At 41.8% G+C, this 16,691-nt stretch overlaps 2 protein-coding genes across 2 annotated transcripts in view; one reads left to right on the forward strand and one right to left on the reverse strand.

Annotated features, from left to right (window-relative positions):
• Positions 1-11,896, reverse strand: part of mical2a (microtubule associated monooxygenase, calponin and LIM domain containing 2a) — a 31,233-nt gene extending 19,337 nt beyond the window's left edge. Inside the window, exons 1-2 of the mRNA XM_076110308.1 lie at positions 10,453-11,896; positions 2,054-2,423 (exon numbers count right to left, since the gene is read on the reverse strand). Coding sequence (XP_075966423.1) covers positions 2,054-2,314 — 261 coding nt within the window. The 5' untranslated portion in view covers positions 2,315-2,423; positions 10,453-11,896. The remainder of the gene's footprint in view (positions 1-2,053; positions 2,424-10,452) is intronic.
• Positions 10,606-16,390, forward strand: dkk3a (dickkopf WNT signaling pathway inhibitor 3a). Its single transcript, XM_076110307.1, has 7 exons — positions 10,606-12,083; positions 12,332-12,451; positions 12,539-12,598; positions 13,699-13,791; positions 14,701-14,845; positions 14,941-15,097; positions 15,184-16,390. The coding sequence occupies exons 1-7, from the start codon at positions 11,799-11,801 to the stop codon at positions 15,269-15,271; spliced, it is 948 nt and encodes a 315-aa protein (XP_075966422.1). The 5' UTR covers positions 10,606-11,798; the 3' UTR covers positions 15,272-16,390.
• Positions 16,391-16,691: the final 301 nt, after the last annotated feature.

The following is a 16,691-nucleotide window of genomic DNA, read 5'->3' on the forward strand; positions in this document are numbered from 1 at the left end:
CTCGGGGTTAAAAGGGGCATTGTGTCCCAGGGCTTGGATTAAGTCTGCCGAGAGTGATTCACAACATCACATTATAAAAAAAGATAAATTTGCAATGTATTTGTGCACAGTGAATCCTTATGAGGAAGAATTGCACGGTGGTTATGAGGCGGTGTCACAGCAGCCAGCTGTGTCGCGCCATAAAACACAGATGACATCACTTCCTTTAAAGATTGCTGCTACGGTGGATATATGAAGGCGAGGCGCCGAGTGATATCACATCTGTCACTGTTAAAGTGCTGAGTTGCCATAAAACCATGTGTCGTCACCTTGCGATTCTCCCAGGGAGAGGAGAAATTAGTTATCAAGTAAAAGCAGAATGTCGCTCCACCACAGAGTGATTAAAACGGGCTTCATACTGCACTTGTGCTGCATGTGTGTGGAAATTAATAAGCATAGAAGAAAAAGGCAATCTCATAAATTCACAATAAGTAAGTGTTTTAATAATGCACTGTTTGTACATCTGGTTTACTACTTTGGTGCCACTAAAGCCGTAGTATAGTACCAATTTTCATTTTATAAGACAACCCTGTGAACTGAAAACTTTTGGCTCAGAAGTTTAGGGAAAGTCACACTTTCTTCAAACGTTTACCTTGTTTCTTCCTATTTTGGTGTTGGCTTAAAGAACCTGTAAAACTGAGCTCACACTGGAGCTTTTAAAACACACTTTAATAACAATCTGGGCCTTGCTCCAACGTTGTAGGAAGAGCCTATAAAGAGCAGAGCACACCCTCAGAACAACTGGGGCCAAATGATCATAGTTGCTGAGTGATGCTGTCTGTTTCTCTGCGCAGTAAAAACAAGCTGGAGGCAGCTGATGCCTGAAAGGTAATCACACTCCTCCAGATTTTCCTACTTTCCCTCATCACCTTTACTGCCAAGTGCCCCCCCCCCCACACACACACACACACCCTGACACGGTTTCTTTGTCCCGAATGCAGCCATCTCTTCATAATTCAAGTCAAGGAGAGCTCCTCAACAGCGCTATTCTTAGATGTGCTTAAGGAATTTGTCTTTTGTCTATAATTTCTTCTCTGACTGTTTGTGTTATTTAGCTACAGAGTTGGATGAAGCAGTGCACAGCTGTCACTGTGTTTTTCTTCTTTATAAAACTCTGTCATGTTTCATTTATGTGAACATCTGTTGCTTGTTGGGTTTGATGTACAGTGTGTATGTTTCTTAGCTGGGATGTGTATCATTTTACTGTTTGCATGGCTAAATGCATACATATGGTGCATCACTGATGGTTCAGTGATGCATTTGTCCTTGATATAATTTAATGATTGTATTCCATTCTGTGCAGCTCTGTCATGGAGCACCTGTCTGAGAGGGACAGAACAAGTGCAAAGCAATATCTCTTTCATTTCCTGTCCTGTATGTTGGGAGCTGTTGCAGTGAAAGAGTGAGTGTTGATGGTTTGTGTCTGGGCAGGAAAAGTTATATATATTATATCTATAGAACTCTGTGGAGTACTTAAACAGACAGAGTGCTGATTGTTTAAAACAACTTTTAGACCTTTTTAGGATTTCAGGCTTTAAAAAGGACAATACAGACACGTTTTAGCCGTGCTGTCTGTGCTGCTTTCAGCGCACAAAACACATTTTTACTTTTCAGCACACAATGAAAATTAACTTGGACAGACATGCTTGCGATAGATAACCAGAGTGAACATTTAGTCAGCTCCATCATTGTGATGTTACTGCAGTGGAAAACTCTGCTATTGTAGCTGAAAACTAATTTACATTTACAAGCTAAAGTATATTTGTAAAGCAAATAAGAAAGATGTGTATTGTTTCTTCTATTTAAAGTCTGCTGTTTGGCAGAAACACTCTGGGATAGTGGAGGGTCCTTGATTGCACCACAAAGAAGACTTCTTAAAATAGATGCGTGTCCACACAAAAACAATTAAACAAAACACAGTGCACACTTGGTCCATGTGAAAAGAAACAAATCACCAATATTAATACCAATCATCAATATTTTTGTGGCGATACAAAGTTATAATTAAATGTACCTTGGTGCCCACACAGGCTTGGCCTTTCTTGTACTCCTTGTGGGACGTCTTCTTGTCTAGTTTACTCCATAGTGCTTTGGCCTTCCACGAGGTGGCCTTCGCCTTCAGACTGCTGTAGAAGTTGACATTGTCCGCAGGGTCGATGTCCAGCCTCCTACAGAGAACGTTGAAGGCCTGAAGGGCTCCCTTACAGGTCGAGGTCTGAACGAAGTCCTCAAAGAGCTTCCCCACATTGTCCTTCTCCTCCTCTGTCTCTCCCATCTTTCCCGGCTGCAGTAGGTGGTTTAGTGTATCGAGGCTCCTGCTTAGTTCAGCAGTCTCTGCCTGATGTGGTCACACCCTCAGCTTGGCCCTCACCGTCATGCCCAGTCTGTGGAGGCAATACACAAGAGTCTGATGTCATCTCATGGCAGAAAATCACTCACAGATGGCTTTTCGCTTTTTTTCCCCCATATTCTATTATTAGCCTAATAAAATAGACATGTTTCATTATATTATTTCATTTAAATGGTTTATAGATTAGACTGTAGACAGCTGTATTTCATCTTCTCCATGACTCAAGCTTACATTTTAGAATTATCAAGAGGGCGCTCAGTACCAGTCCTCATTTAGAGTCGATATCTTAGTCGCCATGCAGTAAGCTCACACCCACATTGACGAGATAACATTTCAAGTAGGAGAGAAACTCAAGAAAAAAATGTACAATGAGCCAGTGTGTTGTCGTCAGACAGCTGTCGAGCATATTCACGACTTGTACTTTATAGAAGCATAACCCTGTGGCCTATAACAAGGAGTTGTTTGTGGTTCTTGATACTACTTATTGGTTTATTAACAGAGAACCAAACTTTTCAACAGCTTCAGGGTTCAATGATAGCTTCACACAGAACAAAACTGGTGAAGTTCAATGGACAAATAGTCAAAACTATACTGTGTTGTTACAAGATACCAGGACCTTGCTAAAACTGTAGCATTTTTGGGATGAGCTTCAGCTGTTTATGTTTGTAGTACTGTCTGGTATTGTATGCAATATATACTGTATATTTTTCAATAAGTCCTCCATATGTTAGTATAAACTTTCTTAATTGCAGTGACGGCTAATTTTTATGGCTCCAGGGAGTCAAAAGCTCTATAAAAATAACATTTCTACTGTATATTAACATGGGTAAAAAGTGGTTTCCTTATTATTGCAACCTGCAAGGAATGCAAAGCTTTTCATTCCTGGTGTGCCATGGAGGAGTAGACCGGAACAGTATTTGTCTTGTGGTATTTTTCATTCCAGCTGAAAACCAGACAATGTTTTCAGCTGTAGAAAGAGAGGACTTTGAAGTCAATTATAATGCAAACCCACACTAACATAGATTGATTGGCTTTGATTGGGTATGCGTGCTAAACAGTCCACCTTCTACTGAGGCATGGACATATAGTACGCTTACATATGAGCCTGCGTGGGAAAGACACCGTTACTAAAACAAACGCTTGTGTCAGAATAGCGCTGAACTGAATGAAATACAATGCAGTTTATTTTTCCTCCAATCAACCATTAAGCATTTTGAAAACCATGCCCGAAAAATCTGTGCCAGAACTCAACGTCAAAGCTAAACGTGGACATTTTCTGCATTAAGCGTGTGCGTGCTCACTTGGGTGGAGACCACAGCTTCTCTGAGTTTTGGGTTAAGTCTGCCTTTGATATTTCAATGTCCCATGGAGCGGGATGGGCAGGGTTAGAGGAGAGGGCAGGCTAGCTGTGCAGGCCTCTAACAGCCCCCCACAGTAATACCATTTACTGTCACACCCCACCCCAGGGCCTCAGGTGGTAGCGTGACTGTACCATGAAAGTGGTCACAGAGACCTTTAGCCGATGCAAAGCGCGATGCAAAGTAGAGTTGCAACATTCGATGACCCTTCAGTCTTGGGTCACAACATGTCCGATTGTGATTTGAATGCGGTAAGATTTTGAATATTGCTCCTGCAGCAACAGTGTTTGTCCCCAAGCTAAAATTAGCATATTAATTTGCACAACATCCCGTTTGGCGGTGTGTTTGCATCCTGTTTTCAGAGAAAGATTCAGGCAGAGAAAGGAACAACAACCAGGCCGTATAAATGCTGTACAGCCAGGTGACCTCCAGTCTGCTCGATACACCTTTGTAGCTTCAAAAGGCCCCTGTCCTGTGGGTAGATATTGTGGGCCCCCGAGGCCTTTCACAGCAGACATTCAGCCTCAAAACTCTGAGGGCTGACATTCCTTTGCCACGTGCATAGAATAGCCCTGAACCGCTCCGTCAGCATGAGTCCAATACTCTGCAAGCCCTCTCACCGGCTCCCACAGACAGATAGGCACACGACCACCTCCATGGCTTTTTCACTCTGACTGTCAGTGAGTGACGAGCGATGACTGAGACAGGCATGATATAAGATGCAGGTGCTTTAATCTTTCATGCATGGCAGCAGACTGTGGTGGGAAAATTGCTGTGTATTCTAGCATGTGGTATGTGGAGCGTTTGAGGCCTATATAATATCTTCTAAACGCTTCTGTGGAGTCATTTCATTGACAGTTGAGTTTTTAATTATTTTGTTTGAGGTAGTGAGATGTAAGTTTATGCCTAAAAAAGGACAAAATGTATTGTGCCGCAAAAGAAAACTTACATTTTTACAACTGCTGTTTGTGGCTGTTTTTCCACAAAAACCCTATTAATTTAATGTTTAAATTGTTAACATACTATTCTAAACTTTGGCCAGTGTTCAATAATTTAATGGTAAATTTAATTAAAAGACATGTTGACTGCACTTGTGCTTTCACGTTTCAGTCCTAGTAAAGAGGTAAAAAAAGGCAGAACTATTGGAACCATCTGTTGTACGAGTCTGCGAGGACTAATGAAAAGGTACCACTTACTGTCTTCATAGCCAAGTCAATGCTCAACACTCAAACTGCATTATCTCAGACAGAGTCCAATGACTTCACCATCTCAGTCTGACAGAATGGAAAGTCACTTGTGGGCAGACAGAACAAACCCACAGAACGGCTGTAAAAATACAACTAATGACAGACAAAGCGGAAAGAGTACACACACACACACACACACACACACACACACACACACACACACACACACACACACACACACACACACACACACACACACACACACACACACACACACACACACACACACACACACACACACACACACACACTGCTTAAGAGGATCAGAGAGTTTAATAGCGAGCAGGTTTTAAGTTTCTTGTCTGTTGAGAAAATGATCTGATTGAGTGAAACCGTCTGTGGCTAATTGAGAAAGTTCACGACAGTGATTCATTTCTTTGTAAGCAGCGAGGAATTTGTACAATGCTAAATTTGGTTTGATAGTTTTATTTAACAATTCACGCACTTCTATCTCCTGATATTGTATGTATCATTTTACCATTACTCATGTAATTACTTAACTGTATATCGCACATTGCCCAAAGAGAAAAGTGTCTACTTGGACGCGCGATCAAGAATGAAAGCACTGCTGTGTGTCCGAGAGACAAAGCAAGCCATCGGTTTCCAGTATGACAGAAGGGAATGTTAGGAATGTGAAAAATGTACCTGTTACACCTTGATGATAACACAAACATGCACATGTACACTTTTATAAAACGCACATATCCTGCCACATTTATGGGAAACAGACACACATATTTCTTATGATGTCAAACTGTTTCTTTTTCATACATTAATGGTGTACAACATGGATGGCCAGACAAGGAACAACCACGTGAATTTCAAGTCTCGGAGAACAAAGCTGGCACTATTCTACATTTTTCATAATGTCAACAAACCCCATGAAAACCAACAATGTGTTACTTTGCAACTTCCCAACCCTGTCTGTGACACTCTTTTCTCTAAAGACTGAAATCTGTATTTGTACATTTTTTTTTTTTTAAAAGCTAAAGGATTTCATAAAACAGCTGGGTAATGTAGTTTTCAGCCAGAATGACTCAAACGGAAGTAAATAGCACATCTGTTGGGGACTATATTTAGCAGTGTATAAATATACACATGGGCCACTTTTGAGTATTTACAACACAGGACAGCAACGATGAGAGACTCAAAATAAACTAGAACTTCATTTTTGACCATGGCACAAACGAATATGACACTTTGGCTACACAAACACTTAGTACGATCAATGTATTGTTGTTTTTGTTCTTTTCATTGAATTTGCTAATAAATGACTATAGCTTTTTAGCATTCTTAACCCAAAATAATTAATTCTATACATTTACATGTACAGTATATGACCACCTCATAACAGGCCATGTGTTTCGACTCTGACAGTGAACCAAGTGTCAGACCAGTGACGCAATGTCTTCATTTGTTTTTGCAGAGCACATAGCTTCAGGCTATCAGGATACAATAGGAAGCTGACAACACAAGGAAAACATTGGGAGTGCTGGGAAATGCACAGACTGTAGTGCAGCCAGCCAGCGACAGTAATTACAGAGTGGACTGAAGAAAACCAGGAAGGAACCCTCTGTAGGCCCGATAAGCAGGCAGCGTGCCTCAGAAAACAGTGCACTCATGTGGACTTCAAGCCCGCAGGCTCTGCCCTCCACCGGGCCCCAGAGATCCACAGTATTATCTCAGCCCTCGGAAATCTGACTGCGTGTTCGGGCAGCAGTGCCAAAACAAAAGAAGATCTGTCACAAGCGAGGTAGAAACACGAGCATAATGCGGTGAATGCCAGTCAACTTCAGAGGAGAAAACCTGTTCATTTACACAAACAGGAGCAGGCTTGTGGAGCTTCAGGGCTGCTGTCTGCAGGGCCGTCCGGCCCACGAGCTGTGTTCACCACATGGCTCCTTTGGAGTATGATTTATCTGGACACACCGAGCACAGACCAGCGCCTGCTCAGCTACAGACACAAACAATTCACTTGAACAATTATTCTGACCCCAACTACACCTTCTGGTGTGTTACAATTAGTCTACTGAATGTGTTATCATTTACAGTGAGTCCAATGTTTTAAAATAAAGACAAGTGGCCAAGGGAAACGCATTCACGCAGCCATCAGAACTTTACAAACTTGTGAACTTGGATCCTCTTAAGAGCCAAAAATGCAGTAAATATAAACCACAAGGCGAAGACAGGCTGCAAACTGAGTGGCACTGAAGGTCAAAGATCAGTGGGCGTCATTCATCCGTTCATATCACAGGGGGGCACCGTGAAGGTTTAGATGGCGGTATTACTGCCGAGCAGGAATAGCCAATCCTGTAAGCCAACAATCAGTAAAGCCAGGCTCAGAATAGACAAGCATCATGTTGCAGAAGCAAACAGCACATGACATGAGAAGATATCAACAGGACTGGACCCTGTAAACAGGACTGCCTGAGATGAAAACAAAACTGTTCAAAGTTCAAATCAATGCCAGTCAAGGGTTCACCGGTGTTCAGCAAGCAGGGCGTGGCTGGTAGCCACACAGACTGAGGCCTCTCACAAAACCAAATGTTACGTTGGACACTATCGACTTTCTGCAACAACAGGAGTGTTTTTGTAGTTAAACTGAATCGTGGTGATGCGCTGAGAAGGAGACACGATGCCTTATTTTACATTTCAAAAAGCTCTGAGTGAAAGCTCCCTGAGACGCCTCCCATCCAGACTCATCCTGCGGAGTGCTTCTGGTTTCCTGTCCAGATCAAAGTTTGGAGGAGAGCCGCCTCTGTAAAATTCCACCTCTGTGACTGTAAAGCATGACTAAGATGCGTTTAAACCCCTTTTCAGTGCGCTGCTGTCCCTGACCACATGGAATGGGTTAATGATATCCTGACGTGAATTTACCACAGCACAGTCTCCTTGTACCTCCTTCAGTGGCTGCATTTTGTTAATGTGCTGTTGGTTTGGTTGTTAAATGTCCCCACATATCTTGAAATGTAGCAACAGCTTTACCAAAGCAGAAATCATGTCTATAGCAGGCGACAAAGAACAACGTGCCCCACCTATCTCTGGGAGTTCCTCTATCGCTTTTGTGTCGCTGATGCCTGGACGCACGTGTCCGTTTTTATGCTGTGGAACAAGGAAGGAAACATATTGCGGAGAGGAAGGAGGAAGTTTACAACACCTCCCTGGCAATAATGAGCAGAAGCTTCCACTCACAGTTAGTTTATCGGGCTGCGTGAGACACAGTTACATTGTTTTCATCCACAGCATGACGTCCTCACATATCTTTATTACTGATGTATTTACGGATCCATTCATTCACTAGGGCTTCCAATCATGGATTTATCCATTTGTCCGCAGTATTTGCTCATTTGTTTACCTGTATGCAAGAGGCTGAACCCACTGTCTCATAATGTGACAATAAGAGCAGCTTAAAAGACTGAAGCAGGCATTAAACCGCTGAGATCTTACAGGCGAGTCGTGCATACGCAACACACAATTGTGTGTCAATGTTGCAGGACTGAGAGTCTGAAATGATTTGGTGACTTATCTATCTACAGTCATGACGTGTAAAAAATGAGGTTGTAAATATCGGTTCATCATTAATGCAGGCCTTTGTTTGGCTGCATGATTGGAGATAAAACAGCATTACAGAAGGTTCCTCCTATCTTAAACTTCGGTAAAGCCGGTAATTACAAACTACAAATGGAAGGCTGGAACAGGAATATGCAGTTGTAAGCAACTGAAGCAGGGTTGAAGCCGATGCTAAGTCATGCTTAGAGGGGTTTTTTCTGACATTTTGATAACAGTCAAAGGACCGTTTGAAAAATGTGGAAGTTTGAATGTCACTGATATTTAGAAAGCAAATTACTTCACATCACATGTCAATGTGAAGTGGTTTGCTAAACCGGTTTCTCACTGCGTTACAGTGAAGTCCAGGACATCATACAGCCGTGTGATCTCCAGATGTTTCCATGTTCTCTCGGCTCTAAGGTAACTCTATTTATTAAAAGCAGGAGAAGATGATTCTGTAATCATGGAGCATGTTCACAACATAAGTCTTGCAGCTATTTGGCAAAAACACAAGAGGGCTTGATAAGGCATTCCCCAAAGGACTACTTATCTTATTGAGCGATACACTGTTTACATTGTCTTTCCACATATTTATATCATAGCACATGAATGACTCAAAAAATGGTTTGCGGAGAGGGAAATTCCAGCAAGGGGAGAATAATGTAGTTGCTGTTGAATGTTGATGCGCAGAGAGGTTGTTAATCACCAGGAGCATAAATCACATGGACCATCAGTGTCTGGGCCAGATAATATGTATGAGCACTGTTTTTAGATGTTAGCACGTTCACTGGCAAAGTGACTCTGTAATAAAGTTTGGATCTTATGTTTGGTGGAGAGCAGCTCAACAGTCATAAAAGTACACAGGAAATGATGGCTCACACAGCAGTGGGATGGAGATCTACCACTGTTTGTATGACTCTTTTGACCCCCCTTTGAAATGTTGCTGAACAAATCGTGCATCATCTTGTAAGACACGTGAATCACACCAGACTGACTGCTCATTGTATGTTGAAATGTGGAAGAAGCTTTTTTTTGCTCATTGCGCCAAATTTGAGTCTGGCCATTTGTTCCTGCTTCAACAGGAAGCAAAGGTATGTTGACCTGAAGTCAGACTAGAAAACATTAACAGTAGCAGTTTCTGTCGCTCACTGAGCTTCATTCAGTAACCTGACAGTACAGCCTGTCAACAGTTTGTGTCATTACATCCCAAAGACAGAATTAACAGTCTGGAGGCTGCTGAGCAGGTGGAGTCAGCCTCAAGAAAGGCTGAAAATATATATTTTTTTTAAACTTGTGGCAGAGTTCATTAACTTGTAGCTTCCTCACTGCTTATAGTTAATGGTGGGATTACAAAAGATTTTAAAAAACGAGTGCTGATTGTAACCTGGATGTACCTGGTTCTACTCTTTCTACTGTCTTTGAACATACAGAGAAGCTGGAAGTCCACTTTTGAATGGGTTTTTGCCTTCAGGCATGTTTAAAAAAAGGAATTACGCAGTCAATCGGAGCAGAGACCAACCCAGACGCCTGACTCCTCTCAGACAACGGTCACAGTATCAGAATAACACAACGAGGTTCAGCACGTGTTCATAAAACTCCAAGCTCAACTGAAACAATCACACCTTGATTACAGCACAACAATTCAGCATTATCTCAACATCAACTCCCTAATTGATACTTACATAGGCTAATGGCCGGTGTTAGTTCCTACAGTGAACCGTGGGCTACTTGGATGAGAGCCCCTGTGCCTTAACTTTTAATACAACCTTGCCTGGCTGTGATATAGCTTTTGTCATACTGTTGAAATACAGGTCATATTTTCAAAGAAGGAAAACGGCACTTCTGTCAGGTGTCCCACCATGATCAGGAAAGACACAAACATTACAAGGGTGAAAACAAAAGAACTAACCTCATAACTCAAACCCAATCCAAGCTCTTCTTCCCTTGCTGTGTGAAGTTTGTCGCTCCTCAGTCAGCCGGCTGACAGGCAGCAGTCTCTCTGTGCGGCTGTGTCCAGTGTTTGAGGGCGGGGCTGCAGGATGGGACACATCCCACAGCAGGCAGCCACTGTGGCGGCTGTTTAGTCCACAGGATCCCGAGTTTGTCACGTCAAAGACAAAGTTCACTACTTTAAGCGACCACCCGCCGTCTGCTGGCAGCCTGAGAGTTAAGTATGGTTATATACCCACAGGGATAAATGACGACTCATTCAGGTTGGGTTTATCGGGTTGAATCGAATGTGGTTCGACTGCAACTCTAAGAAACGGGATAGAAATAAAAGCTTGGCCTCCAGCATTAAATACTTTAAGATACAAAAAGGTTATTTAAAGGTATGTGCAAAAAGCTTAGCTGATATAGCTCCAAAATATGCCAATAACGCAATGAAAATATAAAGTAGCAAACAAAGCCGGCTTTTCAGGTGTGGTTCCTCGTTTTTCACGTGACCACCTGGGCGCCATACGTCCCCGGACCGCAGTCAGTCAACACATTATACATTTTACAACGTGTCAGCAGAAACTATAGTCTACGCAGCACATGGACAAACCCATTGAACGAACACAGCGAACGTGCGCGTACAACGTTAATTCCGTGGCCCGGGTATATTTACCATGAAAGCAAATGACGCCATCTTGTGGTCAGATTGTGAAACTACACTATGCAGAGAGCCTGGTTAAATGGATCATTTCACCTCTAAATATGAAACGTATTTTGACACTTACCTTAAGTGACCGTGCCAATTGTTGCGGTTTAATGTGTCTCACCTGCCTGCCCCTTTTACAAAACAATGGAGACAATGGAGTCTGTCTGTGGCGGTGCTCAGCACATTAGGAAACGGTGTCCCAATTTCAGAACACGTGTTTGAACCTGTAACGTTGCACGTTTTTAATGCGGACTATTTCTTGGCCCGAAATTTGTTCCCGTGAAAACTGCCCACAATTATTATTGGCTATCACATTTTTTTTCTCCAGTTTTGTGTCATATAGCTCAATATGAATTAGTATGCACTTATGTACTGACTAAGAGATAACATTTACCTCGCGTACTAATTTAGAATGGTGGTTAAACTCGACCGGAACTATGCTTTAGGTGTGCAAGTTATGGTCCAGGTCAAGTTTATCGAACACTATAAGAGGCATTTAGAAACGAGGTTTTTTTTTTTTCTCCATCATCTTAAAACCAGCTAATGCGACTTTGTACCTGTTTAGCAGATTATGTTATGGAGATGAACATGTTTGAGGTGATGACCCCTCAGTGATGAGACGCATCAGCTGTGTGGTGTCGCTGTTTGTGTTTCTCAGCATCACCGCCACACCCTCAGAGTGCAGCAGCAGCAGCAGCAGCAGCATGATGCGAGTCGCCCTGCTAGTTTTGGCTCTCACAACAGTCTGCCATGGCATCCTCCCTGAGATAGTGCACTCAGACTTCATTCACATCCTTGAGGATAATTCCGCCCAGGGACAGACGGAGCTGGACCGCTTTGTAGAAGTGGAGCAACTGCCAGAAGATCCGCAGCAAAAGCCCGAGGATGCGTTTCACCAAGTAGGCAGATATTTAGCTTTTTACATGAGATAGCATTATTTCCCTGCTCACTTCTGAAAACAACCATTGGTTGTTGGCTGGTATAATGATAATCGTTTAATGGGACTGAAATAGTTTGCATTATATCTCTGGTGGGAAATATAAAAAAGCTTAGAGGCAGCAGTGGAAGGAGCTAGAATATGGGAGTGACTTCTTAATGCATCTCTTAACCTGAAATCTGTCTCTGATAATCCCTCCGATTCTTCCAGAGGAACAACGAGAGCGTCGGTGCCAGCCCTCATCCCGATAACCTTCCTCCAAGTCATCACAATGAAACTGCTTCCGATAAAGTTATTGATAATGAATATGTCCACACCTCAGTAGAACCGGTGAGCTTGAGAACAGTAAACAAAAAGTGAGATGGTGTTTGTTTCCCTTTGTGAATGAAGCTTAACAGATGTCCCACCTTCACACAGGAGACAAACAACATTACCACATCTGTCAACTCTAGTGACCTGGGGAACAATATTGATCATGTAAGTATATTCTGTTTACATAATGATGTTCAATACAGTCCAGACAATCTTGAAGCAGAACTCTTGTGTGCTTTTCATGGCCTTTGACTGCTCAGTTTGAATTTCTCAACGTGGAAAGGCCTTAAGATTGCGTAACGTCTACCAGGAGCATCCCAGCCACTGACACAGCATGATGTCTGCAAAATAATCCAACCGTGTGTGTGTGTGTGTGTGTGTGTGTGTGGTGCCTTTGGATTTTCAATCAGCTCTAATCATTTTTTTGGCTGCACTAAGTTTGAAATCAAAGTGGCTGATGTGGCTGATTTGTCAAAAATGATGACTGTACAATGTTGTTGATAAATAAGTGATGAGGTGTGCTTAGGCTGCTTGTAACTGGAATACACTTTCAGGATTAAACTTCTGCAACACTGACTTAGAAACATTATTCACAATGTAGTTGTATAAAAGCCCAGAGCAACTTTCTCTGATGATGTCTTGTATATGGCTCAGATTGTGGAAACACATCAGATTAAACATTTACCTTAATCGTGTCAGAATAATAAAGATGTGGATCATCATTTTTTTGATATATTGTAAGTCTACTTTTACACTCTGGGATATTTTTTGTCACTTTGTATATTGGCAGAAGAGAGTCCATTGAATGGTGCCATGTTAGACACATTATAAAGTAGATAGCTGTTTGCGTGCTATCTCTGGAACAAGAGTCTGTCCCAGTTAGAAGAGGTCAAAATAAAACTGGAGGAGATGCCTCTTTCTCCATAAATATGTGGCAGATTTTCTGCCTGCCTAATTAGCTGCAAAAAAAAGCCTATGCAATCTAAAACTTTAATTTAGATTCATTTTTGTGTCATGAATGTGTGTTAAATCCAGAGTTGTTTTTTTTACCTTAGGGTTTAAATCCGATGTCAGGTCACATGATATGTAGATGGGGTATCCTGATATTTCTAAGACTGATATATTTGCTTGGCATATTTTATTACAAAAACTAATAATTTCTCTGTTTAAGGAGACATAAACAATGTCATTCTCATTTTACATAATAACCAGATTTCTTTGACCCAACCATGGAGTAAGATACAATCTCTTTTTCCTGTCTTTAGGGATGCACCAGTGATGGAGACTGTGTGAAGGGACGTTATTGCCTTTATGACATGCGCAACTCCAAGTGTCTGCCTTGCAAAGCAATCGATATGGTGAGTGAACCAAAGTCCCTTTTATATGCCGCCTGCGCTATTTTGGTCAGTTTTCTCTCCTTTCAAATGCACACACACACACAGTCACACTCACACACACACACACACTTCCGGCCAGCTGGGGTTTCACCTCGACTGCATTGCAGTATGTCCACAAGTGTAACCGGAGTGTGTTGTTTGTGAACACTCTGTCCTATGAGCTTCACATGAAAGAACAGCATGTGTCAAGGTTAAATAAGAGCCCATTTTTTCCCACTGCTCTCTCTCTCTCTATCTCTCAACGGAAATCCAGAACAAAATGACAATTAGTAATGAGAGTCTTCCATCTGGAGACTCACCCATTGGTTTTATTTAAGACTCCTCTATTGCTGCTGATTCTGTAGTGTCTTCATTGGATGAACTGGCCTCCGTTTGGCAGAGTAAAAAGCAATGCAAATAGGATAAAGATACTGGCAGTCTGCCAAACAAGGGGAACAGTGTACATGGATAATGAATACACAGAGGACAGCGTCTGTGTCTCGTCAAAAGCGCTGCACTGGAAAACTCTGCATGGAAATAACCAGAAACACCGTTGCCCATATCCAGTAATTAACAATTCATAGAGGGTGTGCAGGAACAGGAGCTTGTCTCACCGCTATCAGAGACCAGTTGACCTGCTGATCTCATTTATATTTAACAAAAAAAAAAAAAACACATCGTAGACGTCACGCTTTGAGAATAATTAATGTGATTAATGCTCCGGTGAGTTTCGGCCTTTTTAAACTGAAGGAGCATGCCATGGTCTAATTTGTGTGACTTTTTAAGACACCTGTGTTACAAAAAGACTTGACATGAAAGATATCTACTGAAAAGTTGGCTTTGCTGACATATATTTTAAGGAAATTAAAATATATTTTTTCACTCTTTCAGTCCTGCACTAAGGATAATGAGTGCTGTAGTGAACAGCTGTGTGTATGGGGTCAGTGCAGTCCAAATGCAACAAAGGGAGAGGCTGGAGGCACTTGTCAATACCAGACTGACTGCAGCCCAGACCTCTGCTGTCTTGTCCATAAAGGTACAGTACAACACACAGTTCAGTGTGCAGTATGCTTACTGATTCTCTACATTCTCTCGCAAAAACATGTCTGTATGTTTCCTCTGTGTGTGCAGTCCTGCTCTTCCCCGTCTGCTCGGCCAAGCCCATCGAGCGCGAGCGCTGCTTTGGTGCCTCCAACCACCTGTTGGAGCTGTTGTCCTGGGACATTCAGGACGAGGGACCCAGGAAACATTGTCCCTGTGTGGGAGATCTCCACTGCCAGCACCTGGGGTGGGTGCAGCACATTTGAAAGCAAAGAATGATACTAAAGCTTTAAATGCATATCACTCGCTAACTTGTGCTCTGCTTTTTGACAGGCGAGGGTCCATGTGCCTTAAAGGACAGGACTCGAGTGAAGAGGACCTGACAGACAGTCTATACTCAGAGATAGACTATATAATCTAGACGCAGCTTGAGTTCGTATACATTGCCTTGTAAACAACAGGGGTCTCCACCGACTCCACAGCTTTGTTGTAAAGAGCAATAGCACTTTGTTTGCCAGCGTAATCCAAAGAGGTAAAGCTACACTGCATGGAAAAATAATGAGAATAGATTTATTTTATTGTAGTAATAAAAGTAACTTGTAAAAAACAGGAAACACTATATTTGCAAAGTCCTGTGTTGATACTAAACAACACTACTTATCTCTAACTCTTATCTAATGCTAATAATCCCAGACACACAATTAACTGTAAAACACTGAATAGCTGTTGACTCCTCACTCTTTTAACTTGCGTCACCTGTATCACATAGATCATCAGCTGACACCACGCGGAGTATCAGCACTGCGTCCTCCTAATAAAGTAAAACCCAAATAGAACAAAGTGAGAACCCAGTTTGCAGTCCCACTGCATCACTACGCACCAGGAAGAAAAAAATAAACCGGATACAATCATGCTTAATGTAGCGCATGATCAATGAACCAGTATCACGGAGGCAGGCAATAATAGATTATGCTCTCCCCTCAACGTTGCACCTGTATTCATCCACAGGAAGCACTACCAGGAGTTGTCAGCAGGCTCGGGTAAAGAATTATGTTAACATCATGTTGCCATCTAAGAAACTCATTTGAATCTTTAGACATGTCTGATAAAAAACCTAATTCTAATTCTAGCTGCTTCCATATCCTAAAGTTGTTGGTAACAAATCTTTTCCTTGTTATTTCTGAGAAAATGTTTTGGTTAACCTTTTTTTTTTTTTTATCCCAGCAGTATCTGCTCTGCTGCTTCGTTCCACAGAAGTCCTGTATGTTTTTGCTTAAGACCTAGGCCTCAACATTTTTATGGCACAGAGAGGAAATGTGCACGACAAGATGAATCACTGTCCAACGTGCCATGTTGGGATTTTTTTTTATCCATATTGTTTGTATGCGTATGTATGTATACAGTATGTGTAATGTGCTTTTTCTTTTAAACATGTACTTAATTCTGCCTCACTTTATCTCAATTGTCCACTTTAGTCTTTTAAGCAGTATCTCATATCCAGCAGTTTGTCAATAACATATCAGATGTACAAACAAAACGGTAGCTTATTCCACTAAACTAATTAAACTATAAATTATTCTGTAAGTTAACCACCATCATAAGATTTGGATCAGCAACTATAAATGGTATGGTGTACTTTTATAGCATTTATAGTTCTAGTATAACTATGAAAGTTTTCAGTTTTATACCTAATCAAATATTTCCCGATTACAAAATTGACAGACTGCAGTCGTGCCACTAGATTTCTGCTTGGGGCGATAATCGTTTGATGTTATTTTCACCACAATCTTCAAGGCTTTTTACTTTAGTAATCCACTTCTATTAAAAACTGGGAATAGTTA

The sequence above is a fragment of the Anarhichas minor genome, unplaced genomic scaffold, assembly GCF_050575085.1.
Source record: "Anarhichas minor isolate MPS153535 unplaced genomic scaffold, ASM5057508v1 ptg000042l, whole genome shotgun sequence".
Classification (NCBI taxonomy): Eukaryota; Metazoa; Chordata; class Actinopteri; order Perciformes; family Anarhichadidae; genus Anarhichas; species Anarhichas minor.